Source organism: Siphateles boraxobius, unplaced genomic scaffold (assembly GCF_051911475.1).
Source record: "Siphateles boraxobius isolate OS27281-9 unplaced genomic scaffold, OSU_SipBor_1 9, whole genome shotgun sequence".
Classification (NCBI taxonomy): Eukaryota; Metazoa; Chordata; class Actinopteri; order Cypriniformes; family Leuciscidae; genus Siphateles; species Siphateles boraxobius.
In genome coordinates this window covers 10,327,517-10,347,044 of record NW_027509219.1, presented here as the reverse complement: position 1 = coordinate 10,347,044, position 19,528 = coordinate 10,327,517, and the positions used below count along the sequence as shown (strand labels likewise).

The 19,528-nt window shown below is 37.3% G+C and overlaps 1 protein-coding gene across 14 annotated transcripts; it reads right to left on the bottom strand.

The window, feature by feature from the left end:
- Positions 1-1,321: 1,321 nt before the first annotated feature.
- On the bottom strand, positions 1,322-19,374 carry rbm39b (RNA binding motif protein 39b). Of its 14 annotated transcripts, none has more exons than XM_077222645.1 (17): positions 19,091-19,327; positions 18,699-18,755; positions 16,570-16,640; positions 13,966-14,018; positions 13,667-13,861; positions 11,765-11,830; positions 11,507-11,650; positions 9,633-9,750; positions 9,365-9,517; positions 9,139-9,276; positions 8,972-9,037; positions 8,051-8,255; positions 7,851-7,931; positions 3,461-3,575; positions 3,248-3,353; positions 2,183-2,261; positions 1,322-2,080 (listed from the first exon to the last, which is right to left on the bottom strand). In XM_077222645.1, exons 6-17 carry the CDS (start codon positions 11,827-11,829, stop codon positions 1,980-1,982), a joined length of 1,371 nt encoding a protein of 456 aa, XP_077078760.1. In that variant the 5' UTR covers position 11,830; positions 13,667-13,861; positions 13,966-14,018; positions 16,570-16,640; positions 18,699-18,755; positions 19,091-19,327; the 3' UTR covers positions 1,322-1,979. The 14 variants fall into 14 exon arrangements, with proteins under 14 accessions (XP_077078760.1, XP_077078759.1, XP_077078754.1 ...); XM_077222644.1 differs by having other exon boundaries at positions 13,667-13,858; positions 19,091-19,302; XM_077222639.1 differs by lacking the exon at positions 16,570-16,640 and having other exon boundaries at positions 19,091-19,374.
- Positions 19,375-19,528: the final 154 nt, after the last annotated feature.

Here is a 19,528-nt window from a genome sequence, read left to right as displayed (position 1 = left end):
GAAAAGAAATGACTGAGTAAAGTCGATATTTTGTAAAATTAAGGTTAAAATTCAGACCGGATACAATGATTGGACGAACATTTTTTTGGTCCCGAGACTGCCACAGAAGATCTATGGACTTCTATTATTGATTGCTATCAGGATGTGAAGCGTTTCAACCAGAATAACAAAGTGTTTATGAAAAAAATTGCCTACCCTACCTGTAAGTGACGACAGAAATTCAATTTTTGGGTGAACTATCCCTTCTATACTTACGAAAACCTCATTATTCAATTAACCAGATTGTAAAACAACCTCCAGAGCTGTTCTGCTCTTAATAAAACTGGATCTGGGGCCTGTACCATGATGGTAGTTGAACAAACTCAGGGTTACAGGATTAGTTTAGAGTTGACAAAACCAAACCAATCCAACCAGGCTTTGTTGGTACCATGATGCTGATCATCAACTTTCTCTGTCAACTCAGGCTTTGATCCTGAGTTTAGGAGTTTAAGTGTGACATCAGTAGCGAACAGCCAATCACATGTTGAGAAAGAGTGAAACTGAGATTAATTTCTCGCGAGAGAAGCAGCGCAATTCACTTATTAAATAAAAGTATTAAAATATTAAGAATTTAAACAAATTTACACAGCAAGGAGAAACAGCTGTCTATGAAAGAGGACAACTAAAAGAAAAAGTCTCGCTACTGTATATCAGTGCAAGTAAAAGTTCTGAAGTTATTTTATACAGCTGATAAAGGTATAGAGAGAATTGAACATTTAAGCTCACATGTAGTCATTTTATTGCTTCATCTATTGATGCTAAAGCGTATTTATATTACCTTTATATATTTATTCATTTAAACTGCGTAATAATAATTGATGAACTAAAATTGTACATGTGTGATTGATAAAGGGTATAATAATTACATAAATAATATCTAAATCATACAAATTTATTTTTCTAAATAAGCATCACTAAAAACCAGACAATTTTGTCTGTAAAAATCATTTGCTATGTAGTGACCTTTAATTTTGAGTAGAAACAGGTGGAGTGACTTTATCGCATCAGACATGTGTCACTTTGCTCACAGCTGATTGGTCCAAGTTCGGTTTGCAACCTCTTACCTAGAACATAACCTGCCCCGGACCAGGTTAGCCGTGGAGCGTAAGTTACTATGGCGATGAACACTGCTAAAAGCCAAACCACTTTCATGGTCCCTAAAACCCAGGGTTGACGTAAATTAAACTGAAACATAGCTGGCTAGCCACCTAAACCGGCTTCATGGTATAGGCCCCTGGTCTACCAACACGTCATAACATTATGAATACAAAGAGAAAACTCATTTTTACACAGTGTTGTGAAAGTCATTTAATCGTAGAAGATTTTTAGAAAAATCAATTCTTGATTATGAAAAGTTATAAATTCAACGTTGTTTTAGAAAGCTAAACAGCTTGAGTAGACTCTCTCCAGAAAGAAGAAACAAAAACAATTCAAATTTTTTTGGTAGTCTTTTGTTGCTTAAAAGTGAAACAGAATGAAACAAATGTACTAATAGTTTACAACACAATGTCCGTCTTGAAAAGATGAAGACCAATGAAAACTTTCTTGACTTGACGACCTAACAGCAGAAGAAACCTTTCTATCCTTACAAAAACAAACAAAGAAGGTAAAATACCTTTTAAAAAAAACCCAGAATCTTCAAAACTGGTTTCCAAGAGTCAAGAACTCATCTAGAGAGGGTGACGGTGTTACAGATTTTCACTTATCAATATACCACTGTACATAAAGCTGAGAGCTGGTCTGAAGTTTGCTTTTGCAATTACAAGACTGAAAATGCAGTCCGACTATGAAATCTAACTTCATACATTATGAGGCCCTCAATGACAGGACTGTCTCAGGCCCACAAGTAGTTCATTTGGGAAGGGGTACAGATGCACTGGGGTTCCAGATGAAGCAGGGTCAGTAGGTGGCTGGGGTCCGAGCTGAAGCGACGGGCTGGATCACCGGTTCATGGGCCTCAGGAGCTCTGTGGCTGTGGCAGCGTCTGGAAACAGGTTATGGTATGTAGGGAGGGGCACGTAGGCAGCTGTGATCATTTTACCTGTAAAAAGGAAAGGGATTGCGATTAATGTCACACACAGCCCATGCAAACAGTCCTATAAAGAAAAAACTTGGTAGATGGGAGAAAATGGGACAGGCTTACCTGCAAACCACCGCCCGTGCAGAGCGCTGACAACAGACATTGCGACTGGGATGGTTGGACATTTTACGTAAACATTTCCCTGAAAGAGCAAAAGTGAGGATTTGACATATTGGGGGAATAAAATAAAAAAAACGGCTTTGATAATCTTGAATGTAGCCCTAAAATGTAAGGGTGAAAACACACTTCTGGTTCGCTATCTTTGTGGGGACTCACCATAGATGTAATGGTTTTTATACTGTCCAAACTGTATATTCTGTCCCCTTTCACTAACCCATCACACTCACACTCGGTCAGAATTATTGGCACCCTTGGTAAATATGATCAAAGATGGCTGATTATTTATAAATAAATCTGCATTGTTAATCCTTTTGATCTTTCATTCCAAAAATGTGCAAAAATCTAACCTTTCATTGAAGTAAAATAATTGATATTGGGGGAAAATCACAATGAAATGTGCTTTTGTCTTCACATTTTCAATTCTTTTAATTCTTAGATTTTTGGTTTAAGAATGTCTGATTTACAAACATACATTTATTTAATTTGTCATTTTATTTTAATTTCAGAATAATTGTGTGTGTGTGTATGCGCTAAACCATGTTTATAAGCAAAATGCAGTCCCCGTGGGAAGGAAAATATTTGTAGGACAGAGCCTAAAAGTATTTATACTATACAATAAAACTAAAAGTTTATATAATCCAAATCTAATTGATAGATAAAAAAGAAAAAAAACAAGAAACATGATTTCATGTGTAAAGCCAAAGTTCACTTTCGGGTAAAAACGGACCCAAACGCAAAAGGTGTAGCAATTTAGTTTAAATTGTAAGGTAATTTATCTCTTACATTTTTTATTTAAAAAAAGAAGAAAGAAGTAAGTCTTAAACCATCCAGAGTTTAAATTTTGTACTAAAAACAATGGATTTGTATGTACCTCTTCTGGGACAAAATGGACCTGAATGCATTAAGAGGGTTAAAGGTGGAATGAGATATGACTAATTTCTTACATTTTAAAAAGCTGCACAGGGGTGTGTAGACTTCTATAGCCACTGTATAAAGGTGATCACTTACTTCAGCAGAGTTCTTGTCGACATATATGTGAACAACTCCTCCATGTTTTTTGCACTCTTCGATGACATCATCCTGTATCTCCATGTCCCAGCCAGGTTCGTTTTCCCTACAAAGCAACACATCAAGAAGTTTCTTTTAACCAGGACTTATTTTATTTGACATCACATACACCAAGGAAAAGGAAGAACAATTTTAATAATTAGTGCAACTCACATCTGTGGACTGAACATGTTGGAGAGCTGTAAACAGTGTGTGGCCAGAGGCTGGGTTGGAAGGTTCATAGCTTGGTTCATCCCGTGATTGGGAAGAAGAGGAGGTGCAGATGAGGCTGTAAGCGGCACAAAAACACAAATAACTGTCACTATCACAGGTAAGCATCATATTGTGGGTGCATATATTATGCACTATCACAAAATGTTACTGTTAGCCTTCTGAAGAACAAATAATTGGTGGGAACAGGCAGCAGGTCAACAAGCTCTGCTTGGATTTGTCAAATCTCCTCCGGAGGCAAATCCTAAAGACCTCAGTGCACTTAAAATTAAACACATCAGACACATAGGATCATAGGATATGAGACTCAGATCAGATTTGTTTTCACAGTGTGAACAGCACAAACCACGTGGAATCTGATCTTTTGGATTCTGATTTGGGCCACTTTCAAATGTGGTCCTGAATCAGATACAGGTCTGATGTTTTGCAATGCGCCTTTAGTTATACCTAGGAGTGTAACAATACACTCATGTCACAATTCAATACAACTCGCGATACTGAACTCACAATACGATACTATCGCGATGTTGGAAGCCAAAATAAAAAAGATGTTTTATTATTATTAAAAAAATATTATCATTTCATCATTATGCACTATGCATAAAATACTAAACCATCTAAAACACTTGGAATAATCATACTACTAAGACTAAATGTGATATGGCGATTTAAAGGGGTCCTATTATGCGCTTTTATGGAGTCTTGATTTTGTTTTTGGGGTGTACTATAATGTTTTCATGCTTGATTGTTAAAAAAAAACATAATTTTTCACATAATTACAGCTCTTCTCTCCCCAGTCTGTCTCTTTTCGATAAAGCCCTTCCTTCCAAAATATGAAATGTGCTGTGATTGGTTAGCTGGCCCAGTGTGTTGTGATTGGCACCGCTTAGTGCATGTTCGGGAAATGACCTGCCTCTTTATCACCACAAGCTCTACTCAGATGTAAATATTATTAACGATGGAGTCAATTTCAAACCAATTCGAGTCTGATTCAGACTGACTATGTTAAAGCAACACCAAGGAACTTTTCCTCTGCGGTCGCCCTACAGGTTGGAAGTGGAATTGTCCATAAATAATATAAATAATTTAGCCTACCGCAGCCTACTGTCGCACGCGCACGCTCGCTGTTTATCCAGCACCGGCTTTGGAATCAACAATGGCCACAGAAAAGGTAGAATGAATGATGCATGATTTTATGAAAGACATCACAAACGAAGAAAAACTATGTATGCCATAAAGCAGACGAATTTTGTAGTTCTTTTTGTGCTCCGGTTACTACCCGAAACCCGAAGTTACATAGTGCCAGTAAAAGCAATACAGACAACGTCAGGCTATGGCAGACGTGTCATTTAACCTATTGTAAGTCGATGTACCATCACAAGGGTCTTGGAAATATATTATGAAGCTTGAAAAACTACATAGTGTTACTTTAACCAACAAGAGGATCATGCAGAACGAATTTCATGTATGGACTTTGCAAGCACGGACTTCACAGGATGTTTCAGAGTGGTATGTTTTTTGTTTTGTTTCTGATAGATTAAAGATATTATGTTATCCACCATTTATCAAATTTGCTGGAAAACTGTGGTAATACAAACAGTAATAGATCACAAAATCACGGATAATTTTCCTAACGGGCGGTGAACAGTTTTACAAAAGCAAGAGCTTACAAAAGCAACAGTAAACACTACATCAATACTAATGTTAGTAACTACAAAAAAACGTATAATTGGAACTGTTGATAGAAAACACAACTACAAATAATAACACATGGTTACAAGTTGTGATCCATAAACAACAATGTGAACAGCTACGTATGCGTATGTGCGTATTGCGTGCATTGCACTTTTTCTGTCTGCTGTTCTCCGTAAAATGTGCAGCACACAGACAAACTTTGAGTTTATAATGTTCAGGAACAGTGTTTAAAATAAATGAACCACCCCACGTTCGTCAGCCTTAGGACAAACTTTTTTCCGCGGTGGAAAAAACAGACACAAGACTCTTCATCTTCTCTAATGCACTAACTAAAGTTGTAAAAGTGAAAAAGCATAATAGGACTCCTTTAAATGAGGTTTGCGCTTTCACTTTGAGTGCCGTTCCAGCACGGGCGCTTCAGATAATCAATGCAATCAATCACAGTACTATTCGCAAGAAAGCATGTCAAAATGACTATTTCCAAACTGTAAATGGTTAGTTCATCCAAAAATTTTAATTCTGCATTTACTCACTCTCAAGTTGTTTTCGTGCATCACACAAACATTTGAAAGTCTGTGTTTACTACATTATGAGCGTCGTTGTAAATCTGTTCATCATATAAAGTCATCGTGTCTCTTCAGAAGACTTGGATTTAGATTAGACCACTCAATTGGTTATTTTTACGATGCCATTATGACATTTTATTTTGTATCTTTCAAAGTTTTAGAGCAGGGGTCACCAACCCTGCTCCTGGAGAGCTACTGTCCTGCAGATTTTAGCTCCAACCCCAATCAAACACACCTGGACCAGCTAATCAAGCTGTTCAGGGTTACTTGATAATTACATGCATGTGTGTTGGAACAGGGTTGGAACTGAAGTCTGCAGGACAGTAGCTCTCCAGGAGCAGGGTTGGTGATCCCTGTTTTAGAGGAATGCACTTTAAAATGGAGGAACAGAAATCTCTCAGATTTCATAAAAATATCTTCATTTGTGCTTCACTTGGAAGTTAAACGAAAATCTAATAGGTTTGAAACGACATGAGGATGAGTACATGACAGAATTTTTGCTTTTGGGTGAATTATATGTTATAAATACAGTAAGCTAAGCCTTGGATAAAACTAACTCAATTTTGAGAATCATATTTACATCAACGATACATCTCGCAGGCCTTACAGTGTAAACGTAGCCATATGCAATATTTTAAGTCGCAAAGCCTCACTATGGGCTTTTGGAATCGGTCCTCTCTTTTATGAATGAGATATAAGCAGGGGTGATAGTAGAAAAAAATCCTGAGCCTGAACTTTTTTCCCTGGGACAGATGCGTAATGGCGAGTTTATCCTCCGCTAATTTCTGGCACAAAGTGATGAGCGATTGTTCTTCTAGTCTTCTTATATTGTTGTCATATATTTTTTCATTATTTTTTGAGAATGCAAGACACACACAAACACATGCCTATCTTCATAATTCTTGACTTCTAAAGTTTTTTGAATTCGACCCAAATACTAAATGTCACTTGCACTGCACTGCAATGTATTTTTTTCATGATTAATATTGCATTGCAAAATAATGTGTGCTGGTCAACTAGTCTAAAATTAAGAAACCCCTAGAAAACAGTAAAAAAAAACATTTGTACATTTTAGGAGAGAGAGAGAGAGAGAGAGAGAGAGAGAGAGAGAGAGCAGCACTGATACAACGGTTTCTTATCCACAAGTAACGCGCTAGTTTTCATACAAAATTATTATGTAACATAATTAGGTACTTTAGTTATTATAACACAATAACGTAACACATGCAGGCTACGTTTCTCAACACTGAGAATGAATAAATAAACGCCTGTTTGCAGACTCGCGCTTATCAGTAAATTAATCCACAAATCACAGCGCTTTCACAATTAGTAAGCCATAGCGATTTTAATTTTATTTAGATTTATTGTTCATCAATACTTAAGCTTTTTATAATTTGCATGGCTGTATGATGTCTTCATCTTATCTGAGTGACATGAATGACGGAGTATTTTAAGACAATTCATGCGATTGCGATCAGTCCGTGTGATAATAGAATCCAGATTAAGTTAACTCAATACAATATTTAAACTTTCCACATCCATCTCAGCCCGTTTACCTCCAGGAGTCAGAAGTACCGTGACTACTGTTGCCTACTGTCCTCGCTCATGAACTCAGTCAGAGGCGGCCACGGGAGTGGAAGAGGATCGAGCGGCATTCTTTATTGCTGTCGATTTTCAGTCTCTGTTTAATGATAGGCCTTACGCATCTGTCAATCATACCCGCTTGCTATTTGGGGAATGAACCCAGCGCTATGATTGGTCGAACTCTGCTTCTTTTGCTGTTGCTTTTTTTTTTTTTTTTTCAGACACGTCTGTACGCCGGAAATCCGGCGTGGCGCCGGAGCGCTATCAGGCCTGTATAAGTACAATGAGGTTGAAGATCATCTGTGTGTCTGTTTTCTCTGATGAAAGTTTATATTAAAGCGAAAGATGCAATTTGACTTGGTTACTCGCTGACATCTGTCATATAGACCAGATTTTGCTTTAGTTCAGATCAAGACATTTAGATCAAGATACACAAGCCCATTCAATGGATTCTAAGATAGGAATATGAAAATGACTCAAAGACACACCATTTGCCAGATTTCCAAATGTCACTGAGCCGCTCATCTGTAACGCATGCTTGGCAGCGGCAGGAATCTGCAGTCCTGTGCCTAAAACATCCCAGATAAATTTCAATGAGTTCACAATTCAATGAGTTCACAATGCAAAGTAGGTTGAAGCAGTCATTGGCACATCTGACAGACAGTAACACGTAGGGTTCAATCTGTACCTTCTGCGAGTCTTGCCATCAGCTGAAGACGACCCGTCGTGCCCAAGTCAATGCCCGTTCTCTCCAGTTCATCATTGTCCAAGAAAGAGCTGGCCGAGGACGCATCCGAACGCTCTGTAACATGACCCACCTTCATTGGCCGCCCCGCAAGCTCAAAACCATTTAGCTGCTCCAGGGCTTTTTTTGCACATTCTGCATCTGCAAACTGCACAAAAAGACAGCCAATCAGCATGGGAATGGTGAAATAGAACTGTCCTTGTCTTTTTGAAATGAAAGTCAGAACATTTATAAAAATACAATTTAAAAAAATCTACAGAAATTGGTCATTCAGAAATGGTCTCACAACTAGGGCTAAACAATAAATCTCAATATGATGCAATTGTTAAATCACAAAGGTTGGGATTTAATTAAACAAATATATGCGCTACATATGCATATGCACTGTAATGAGAAGCACTTATAAATAGGATGTAGTCAACAATAAGAGAGAAGATTTAAGGACTCTCTGCGGTTTTGCACCCAAAAAGCTTGAACAATTATAGTTTGAAAAGGAAATTATAATAGTATTGAAGACACATTATTGTAATTTACTGTAAAATAATTTTTATTATATATTATATTATATTATTTTATCTCAAATTTCTTAAATTGTACCATAGTAATAATAATAATAAGGGTCAAATAAATATATAAACAGACATTTTTGGCCAAATTGTGCAGCTCACAAACAAGCAAAGCAAACCTGGAGATTTGTTTTGCAAACAACTGCAATCATAATTTTATTTAGAAAATTAGAAAAACTGCAATTATATTATTTCCCCAAATCATGCAGAGATCCACTGACTGACTAGTAAGTTAGATAAATAAAATGTACCATATAGTCCCTTTATCATTAGTAAATTAGCATTTTGATGTACTCACTGATATGAAGCCGTATCCTTTCGACCTGCCTGTCTCACTGTCCATCATTAGCTGGATGCCTTCAATCTGAAATTAGACAAATAAATGATAAGCAGATTCACTTACTGTTAGCTTTATTCTAGTTTAACTGCTTATGCATGCAAAACAATTTCAAACACCAACCACACCTTTCCGAACGGCTCAAAGATGCCCCTGAGCATGTCCTCAGTAATATTGAAGTGCAGGGAGCCCACGTACAGCCGCATGGGCCCTGCACCACCTCTCTGGAGCATGCTGGCCATGGCTGCGGCCCTGTTCTTCTCAGCCTGAAATATGCAAACAGTTCAACAAAATGATTCACATGCAGTGGATTAGTAATCAGACCGTGGATAGGCATTGTGTTGATGCTCTGACCTGTGAAGCCTGGACTATGATAGGCACTCCCAGAACTCTCTGCCCCGTCAGGCCGATTGCCAGCGGTACTGATGTGGCCTCCACAAACTCAATATAGGCAATGCCCTTTGACCTCCGAGAGTTTCTATCCGAGATCATCCTTACGTCACGGACCTTAAAAGATGGATATAAAGGCTGTCAGGTGTTGTATCTCATTTAATATCAGTAAATGGGGAGAAAAATTAACCAAAAATAGGAACCAAGTGTGCTTTGATCTGTGGCATCATACTTTTCCCACTGCGGAGAAGAATTCTTCCAGATCTCTGGGTCTAATTCTGGCAGCAAGCTGCATGCAGAACACTGTACGGGCATCTCTCTCCTCTGGGCTCAGATTATCTATTGGTTGCCTGTTTAAAGAAACACACAGGTCATCAACCATTGAAACGCAAGTCATTCCCTCTGGAAATAAAGCTTATGACTGCAAATTAATCTCTCATGGACATTCCCATGACATAAGCCATTCTGTAATCATAAATAAAGATCATGGCCATTTGATCGTTTTTTATGTGTAATATAAACTACTAGGTTTGAATTCATATCTCTTGGCCACAAGATCAAGACATACAAATCATGTTCAGAGTTCTGCATAATCCAACACAATGTTAATCTTATTTTTTGTAATGTCTCTCAACCATCTCTCTTTCTACAGACTTTCTTCAAATCTCCCTCTTGTTCAATCTCTCTCCTCCACCATCATGAGAGGACAATCACTGCTGATTGGCTACATGCGTGTTGTGGTGCTCGGTCCATTTTCAACAGCGTCTCAGAAATGGCTTATTGCACCTTTAATAAATATTATTAGATTATACTTTTTTATATGTCAGGCCAAATGGACCTTAACATTCTCTATTAAAATAATACATTGTGTATTTGTGTACTTTTTGACAATTGTGAACAACATTAATGAATTTAATCAAGACATGTATGTAGATCTATATAGCCCTTAATTTTGATATCAAATCAGATTTTATAGTAAATATGATACAAAACTGCGATCAACTCTTTGTGAGTGAATCAAGTTAATAAAGTTAACATAGTATACTATAACATAACATAATATACTATAACATTTAATTATTTTTCTGTCTATGATTTTGAACAGGACAAAATTAAAAAAACAGGACTCTTTTAAAAAGAAATGTTTTGTTCTTTTTATTGATTAGCCTAATTTTACTAACATTAATACATTTAATCAATGAAACATTAATCTAGAGCTTATAGCAAGATTACAGATAGCTGTCGACTTGACGTACAGTATTACTGTGAGACAGAAGGTGAAAGATTAACCTCTAAAACCTTTTAAAGTTGTATGTCAGCTCTGTCCGGAGGCTTCCTAAACCTCAGAGATTGTACACACTGTAAAGACCGTAACAATGACAGTAACAATTTTACCATATCAATCTGATTAGTTTAAGTATTTCAGTAACACCGTAATAACGATTATCCAGTTAGCCGGAAACTTCCACAATATATAACACAAAACTAAGTATTTTGAACACCCTGTAGAAAATATATACATCAATAATTATTCATACTTACAGGTTGTGATTCTGAGGAGCAAGTTAGTCCAAATAAATTGGGTACAGACCCATCTTTCAAGGGCAAGTGTTTTGCGAATCCCACCTTGAACTTCGAGATTTGAGAAGCAGTCTTCAGTGAAATGACATTAGAGGGCGGGTCAAGTTGTTCGCGGGCATACAACATTGGCGGGTATTATGCAAATGTATCTTCTAGTGACATAGAACCATAAAGCATTAGGATTCTAATGAAAAAACGACTCGTAAAGGCGGTTCAGAGTCAATTCTTTCTTTTGGGAGAAAATAACTTTGTTTATCATGCACTTTCGACTTTACAACTTTGCAGAACATTTACATTCACAAACAGCTGTATTAGACACTGCATGAAAGGAAATATTCGAAAAACCATAATAGGGACACTTTCAAAGGAACTGTTCTACCAGTTCAGTTCTTCTTCTCAAGTACACCAAGATGTCTGATTTTGCTCTGCCTTATCTAGTGTCATTTAAAATAGCATGGCTATGGAATAACTTGTGGAAATACTTCAATACTTCAGTACTACAGCAGACAGTAATGAGTGTCTCACCTGATGGGGCTTTTGTCCTTCTTAAAAGGGCTTCTGTCCTTCTTAAACGGGCTTCTGTCCTTCTTAAACGGGCTTCTGTCCTTCTTAAATGGGCTTCTGTCCTTCTTAAACGGGCTTCTGTCCTTCTTAAACGGGCTTCTGCGACTAGAATCAGAATACTCCATCAGTCTGTGTTTATTACACATCTGTGTATGATTACTCAAGACAAACACAAACATTCAGCACACAACAGGCAACCAGAGTCACAGATGAGATCACCTGTGTTTGGTGAAATGTTGTGGGCCGGTCTTCCCTCCGGGACCACCATTTAATTTCGGCCCCATACTATGACATATAAAACAAGGGTTTGTCTCAGTGTTAAACTAGTCAACTGTCAGCCACTGTGGCCATGCGAGGGCTACTACATACTGGTGGAAAGGGGCAAGTATACATCAAAAACCAAATGCTGCTTTAGCCAAGGAAAAACTATTGGTTAGAGGTAAAAAGTCATTTTAAGCAGAATTTCTTTATAATGATAACCCAAATCAGACCTAACATGAGCTGTAAAGTTGATGTGTGATTATATTGGTAATGGTAGACGACAAGTGTGAGACAAATGTTATATTCTTTAGAAATCATATTAAATAGCCAAATTCAAGGGAGAGAACTAGACTATCCATAATCCTGAAAGGGGATCCTCCTTAAATCCACCAATCAGAGATGACATTGATGTCACCATGAAAACAAGAACCATGCCATAAGACCAGAGCGATTAGTAAAATTATATCATATTTTATATATCTATTTGTTAATATTATAATATTACCCCCGTATACTTTAGAAAATATATGTTGGGAAAATTACTTCAGAGACCATGTTCACCGAAGAAGTGGGCAATTACCGTTTGCTCTTAAAAAAAAAAAAAAAAAATGGGTAGAAGTTGGGATAAGGGGACACAATCATCAATAAAAGAACACACCTGCAACACACTTATTATAAAGACAAAATATGACCGCGGAGAACCCCCCCCCCCCCCAAAAAAAAGTTGAGTGCACCTTGATGCATTTAAAAAAATTAACCCTATGACAACAACCTCCCAAGAACGAGGAAGAAATGCGGAAGAAAATTTAAAAGGTCTAATAATATTTTTATTACATTTACGAGCACTAGTCTTTGAACAAACGAGACGCGTCAGTTTAACACAGAAAAAATAAAGGCATAGTTACTTTTTTTGTCCATTCTTCTTTGAATAGAATGGACATCATTTTCTTCTGTGTATCAGAATAATCCATCATGTTCATGATCAGACCTACGGCTGTAGCAGTGTCCTTATTTGCACATTACGCACTGACGTCAGAACCAGTGACGTTGCTCCGAATTTGATTTTCAAACCGGAAGACAGATATTGCTCTAAAAATGCAAAAATAACTAATTTCCACTTATGAATAAACTTAACGAGTACCTTTAGTGTTTTCAGTGATGTGCATTCTGTACATATCTGTTCACATCTCAAAACATGTGTTTTGAGGCTTCATGACTCTTTAAAAGCAATATATATTATTATATTATATTATATCCCTATGAAAAAAAAAATACTTCTTGAACCTTGATCAATGAGGGTGCTTTCATACTTCGTTTGACTGTTTGGTCCGAACCAGAGTTCAATTGCTCCTCTGCCCTTCCCCCACTGGTCCCTGTTCACATTATTTTATTTGGGCCTCCAACTACGGACCCGGTCCACTTGCATCATGAAGCTACAGCCGCTTACCTATGTTACTAGGTAACCGCTATGAAGGAGAAGGTGCCAAAATGAATAGAGTTGCTCGTATCACTTTTGTTGTTCTTTTTTTTTTTTAACCTCTGGTTTTGTTTCCAAAGAGTCAACACATAATGCCATCTATCTGCCATGAATGTACTGCAAATGTTCAAAAGAATGCGGAAGACCATTTCTGCTCAAGGCAGGCAGAAATTAGATATACATTCTCTCTGCTTGGAGTGCGTCACACACGCTTGTCAGAAACGTGAGTGAGAGCACACACAATCACAGTTATGTACATACGTCGTTAATAGCGGTTCACTTCCGTGATTTAATACGATTGCATTCATAGCAGCAGCGAGACCACCCTTAAGAAGAAAAATAAGATAGAGCCTCTTAAATGAATGATGAGGGGCTAAACTCACAAGGGGCTTTTGCGTCCACGAAAACGTCCACCACGTTCCTTGCTGCGGGATCGCGAACGCTTGCGCTCTTTGCTCCGTGAACGTCTTCGCTCGCGGCTGCGGCTCTTGCGTTGTTCTCTGCTCTTCTTGCGCCCCCCACTTCTACTCCTCCGCCGGCCTGGACTCGGACTACGACTGTTGCTGCGTCTTTTCCTACTGGGGAAACCCCCCCCCCCAATTTCATTAATTTTCATAGTACATTTTACATGAAAAGCTTAAAATCAAGAAGAATGAACAGACTAAAGAGGGTTTTTGCGTACTTTTTGCTGCGTTCCTCATTATGACCATTGGCGCTAGAAGACTTGCTTTCACCCTGAACAGGATTGATAAAAAAACAACATGAGTATGGAGAGGAAACACTGGAAGTGGAGGGGGGGGGGGGGGGGGGGGATAAGAGAGAAGACAGGAATGCTACTATTGTTGGCTCCTTCATGATAAATTGCTTGATTTTCCTCATTTTATCACTTTGGAGAAAAGCGTGTGCAAACTGAATATAATCAAATGGTCTGTTCTTAATAATAAGATGTTGGTGGGAATAGTCTTCAACTTTTGAAAACTATCAGTTTAAGTTCAAGGTCTTGACATATTAGGCCATGTTTTTTTAGGGGACCCTCAGAGCCGTAGTATAGGTACCCTGCAATTTTAAGCCTAAGTCTTGCTGTTGTCATGCTATAGAGATGCTAAAGGGCATTCCAGAGTCGTGGCTGTCAGTCCGTGTGATCTTCCCCAGTTAGCGCTGTTGGACTGTGAGAGCTCGATGCCATCTCTGTCTCACAGCTTGTCCTGAAGCAGACAGGGATTTACACGGCTTAGTCATATCGCCTTCCAAAAGACACCGCATCAAAGTCATCCAAAAGATACAACTTAAAACCTCATCAAAAGACTTTCAGGGTTTTTCCTGCATTTTGACAGCTATGACAGGCACTTGGTTTTTGTAAATTAGAAAAACATTAAAAAATATATATTTCTATTTATTTTTAATGATAGAAATGATTATTGGTGATACAGTTTTAAAGGGGTCATGAAATGAGAAATCAGATTTTCCTTGACCTTTTGATATGCAAGATGTCATTGTATTATTAAAACATCCTTAAAGTTTCAGAGCTCAAAACTTCCTCATTCAGTGCAGCTTTGCAAAAAGACTTTTATTGTAAGACATGAATCCGACAATAGCCGCGTTTCCATTACAGATTTGCGCCAAACTTTTGCGATATTTTCTAATTGTCAATAAAAAACTATTGCGAAATGACGCCGTTTCCATTACCCGATTTAATCTCGCGATAAGTACGGCAATGGATGTTGATAGGTGTATGTATATCTCAGCCACCGCACCAGCCAGTATTTTTAATCGAAGGAGACGTAGGCGTATTATCCAAGCATTAATGGCAAGGAAAGCCCCTTATACTTGGGAACAGCCACGTATTAAGTGTTTCTTCCTCGTATCTGCTTCAAGGTCTTGATAAAATGTGGCATTTCTTTGTTGTTTAGAATCCAGTATTCCTGTAATACTTTTGTCTTTTATGAGTTTAATGAAGAACTCCAAACATACCACGCCATCTTCATAAGGTGACCATTTCCATTGCAGTTTTGCGAAATATTCCTTTTTAGAATTGCCTGAAAAAACACCTCATGCGAGCATAAAAACTCCCATATGCCGCAAAAAAGTTTTTGAGACATTTATTTGTTTCCACTGGCTGCATTTTCAATTAGCGCACTTTGAAGGCTAATGGAAACGCGGCTAGTAATGCCACAACATGTACAATAAGTAACTGTGTTAAAGTTCTGTTAATAATCAGTTCGGGACTCTTATTTACATGTTTGAACTGTTAGTTATGATAAAAGCATTCTTAAGAGTGCAGAAATTGAGTTGCAATGACAAGATCACAGCATTCATGCACTCCACAGACATGTCGGCTACAATGCTTATCGCTGCACCCTTTCATGTGACGGGAATAGATCTAAATTTAATGCTAATAAAGCTTGCTTTTCATATGCAAAGATGTTAGCCAATCACAGCAGTTGGCATTTACACTTAAGTCTCACAGCAGACAAGCCCCATAAAACAGAGCGTTCAAATCAGAGGACTAAAATAAGGGTAGAAATGGCCCTTTTCCCTAAATTTAATTAATAATTAAATTAAAAATCAGTTATAAAATCATAAAATAATTAAAAAAATTGCAGTTCATGACCCCTTTAAGATAAAGAGATAACTGAAAAGGGCATGCACAAACCAACGATTTTAGAGACCATCACAAGACTGGGTAGAGAGACAGTATTCATTTCTATTAACTTCAATTTCATTAATAGGAGAATTAGGGTCAAATTCATTAAAATGTTCAAAAGTAACAGTAAAGACATTTGTTATGTTACAAACCATATTTCAAATAATGTTTTTAACACTCTATTCATTAAAGAATGCTGGGAAAAAGTATTACGGTTTCCTGATTTTTAAAAAAAAATTTACTAAGAATTTAGCATATTTCATTGATATCTGAAGAAACATGTGACACTGAAGAATAGAGTAACAGCTGCTGTAATTTCGGTTTTGCTATCGCAGGAATAAATTACACTTGAAACTATATTAGAATAGAAAACAAACTAGATAGCCCCCCAAACTTTTGAATGATAGTGTAAATTTTTGTGTCACTCCATTAGTTTCACCTTCAACAGTTTTTTATTCATAGTGACATTATTGAAAGGTGAATACTGTCTCTGCTCCATGTCACATTATATAGCATCTATTGCCATTCATACGCCGTTCTGAAACCGAATAGATTTGATGGTGTAAGGAGGCGGTCTATTTGTTTTATTTTTTTACCTAAGGGATCAAAGTACATTTATACATTGCGCAATTACTACCTTACTTTTTTTCACAGTTCACACTGGAATCAAAGATGTATTCAGGGGAGTAGAGGTGAGATATCATTAGGCAAGTCTATAAAGAGAGATAGATGGGCATTTATTTGTAATTCAAGATATGCAACTACACAACATAACTCTTTCTCATACACATTACACAATTTTACACTTCAGTCAGGCACAGACAACACAAGTAGGGTTTTCCGAGTAGCCATAGGAGTTCAGTTCACAGTTTTCACATAAAAGTTTAAATTCTGTCATCCACCCATGTTGTTCCAAACCTGAATTACTTTCTTCTGAGACACATAAGACTTTTAAGCTAAAGCAATAAATAATGAAAACTCAACATAAAGGTAACATAAGTAGCTAATAAGACTAGCAAAGGGTTAGAACCTTAAAAAAAGTATTTCAAAACAAAAGGTACTTAACTGCTTTAATGAGGGAAATAACTACATTTCAATGAAGCATTTGTGATGGAGATTATAAAACTATTGATTTCAAGATGTTGACTATATAGAAACAATATATTTTAAGTTTATTGCAAAATAAACATATGTAGACAAATATTTAAGTAGTTTTAAGCCATCATTTGCATTGCTTCATGCTAAAGCGCTCTTTTTGGCCTAATTCTATGAATGGAGGAGATTTTTCCAGAATCATGGTTACTGTAGTTTTTCACCAATAATTCCACTTTTCTTCAGAATTAAAAAAATAATGCGGGCTTATGGTATTAATAAAAGCATATACCACCGACTGACAGACAGGTCTGTCTTTAATGGTTTAAATATCAATTTCCCAATGATGAAAATAAATAGGATTTTGACTTTCAGAACCCAACTGTTGTAGACTACGGGCGTGTTTACACCTGGTCACGCCATTCGTTTTTTCTGATTCTATCAGATCGTGAAAAGACAAGGTGTAAATGCCCTCTGAAACACTTTCGAGACATATTTAAATCCGATCACTCAAACCACTTCAGGAGGCGGTTTGAGACGCATTCCAAATCAAAACTGGACAAGTGTAAATGCATCTGGTTGTTGGAGTCACGTGTGTAAATTTTATTCCCCCCAAAATGTAAAAAATAAATAAAAGTGTGAGTGCATGTTATAGCCACATATGAAAGCACTACAGCAAAATGCATCGCCGCAGATGAGTAGCTGAGTATCACTTCAGCAAGCCAACGCGCAAACTACCGGAAATGAAATAGAAAGTAGTCGCAGATGCTCAACACACAATCTTCATTAAAAGTAGTAAAACTAAATGATCTTACCAGTGCTAATGCTACTCTCTTTCCTATTATGGTCTTTGATCTTGCAGATGATAAATAAATAAAAACGTATATCGGTTTCTTTCGTTGACGTGCACTCCGTTAAATTCGCATATAGTGTGGGGGAATTGAAGATCAGATATTCGTTTTGTGAAGACACATTTATGTGGCCAAGTGTTATGGAAAAGTTTTAACAAATCAGATAGGTATCCGATCAGTAAAAATACATGAAGTGACCAGGTGTAAACACAGGCCCTATATGTATTTTATGCTGTTTTTTAATCCTTTTTGAAGCTTGAAAGCTCAGTCCTCTTTCATCGCTCTTAAAGGGATTGTTCACCCTAAAATGAAAATTCTGTCATCATTTACTCACCCTAAAGTTGTTCCAAACCTGTATAAATTTTGTTCTTCTGTGGGACTCATTTCCGGCCTAGCAGGAATCTGTGCCATCCTGGTGGCGACTGAGGAAATGTAAGATTTGTTTTTTTTTCCCAAAAGAAGATATTAGGGGGGAAAAAATACTATGTAAGTCATTGGGGTCCTGGGGCCTGTTTGGTTACCCATATTTTTCAAAATATCTTCTTTTGTGTTCAGCAAAAGAAAGAAATTCATACAGGTTTGGAACAACTTGAGGGTGGGTAAATAATAACAGAATTTTCATTTTTGAGTGAACTATCCTAACCAGAGACATTTTCTGAATGTGTCATTTTGAGTTCCTCATAAGAATGGAATTCATACGGACTGGAACAGCGTGATGGTGAGTAAAGTATGACAGATATATATATATTTTTTTCATTTTGAGTAATTAATAATCTAAATCCTATAAAAAATTGAGATCCGGCAACTTCCGGTTGTCTATCAACCCACCTTCTTATAAGGAGCTTCCAGCATGGCCTCAACATCGAAGTCATCCGCCATTCTGACCTGCCGTAAATGGAAAAAAGCAACATACGGTTTACAAACATAACTAACCTCAGGAGTCATAGTTTTTGTTTCTATTTTAGTACTCTTCGACAAAACAAACCGCAAGAAAACCATCTTACAGTCGAGCTGTGGTGCTGCTGTTCTTTAAATAACACGCTCGATTCTGCAGCAAACGTTCTCGAGACACAACAACAACATTACATAAGCAGCTAATTTAGACCCCACATTCATATCCCGACGGACAGCATACTGTAAATTATGTAATATTTACATTTAAATCTGAGCCAAACTCCTAATTAGACCAATAACTGCCTTTTGGCACACGAAAAAAATACCTGGTTTTATTTAGCACTCCGGTTATCGTCGCGACCTCTGCTACGCGCGAGTGAAGTTTGCCACTCAACACAACTGCAAAACAAACGATCAGATCCGCCTATAAACAAGCAACACATACACCGAACAATCATTCAAACAAAAAGAAATATCGATGTTTCTATCTGTGGATTTTTAAGACGCTCAGTTCTGTTTGTCATGAGGTTTCTCCCCCAACAAGACAACTTCCTGCTTTCCCCAAAATGGACGCTGATAGGGGGCAGGGTTTCCTACCGTTTCGTAATGTAGATAAAAGTCAGGGAAAGTAGAATTTTTAGTTTCTATTTTTTCGGTTATAGTTATCGGCCTACGTGCAGAATTTCCAGTGCTTCAGTTTCTTTGAATACCCTCGTTGATAGATCTGCTCTGTTATTGCACAATTTCCACATGCATTGCAGAAA

Bases quoted from the DNA above. Each gene is read 5' to 3' on its own strand.
- rbm39b (XM_077222636.1), bottom strand. From the start codon at position 14,162: ATGAGGAAAATCAAGCAATTTATCATGAAGGAGCCAACAATAGTAGCA. The intron at 3,576-7,850 runs GTGTGTCTTTGA...TGCCGCTTACAG, and splicing joins ATTTGGAAATCTGGCAAATG to CCTCATCTGCACCTCCTCTT. The intron at 2,081-2,182 runs GTAAGCCTGTCC...TCCTTTTTACAG, and splicing joins GCACGGGCGGTGGTTTGCAG to GTAAAATGATCACAGCTGCC.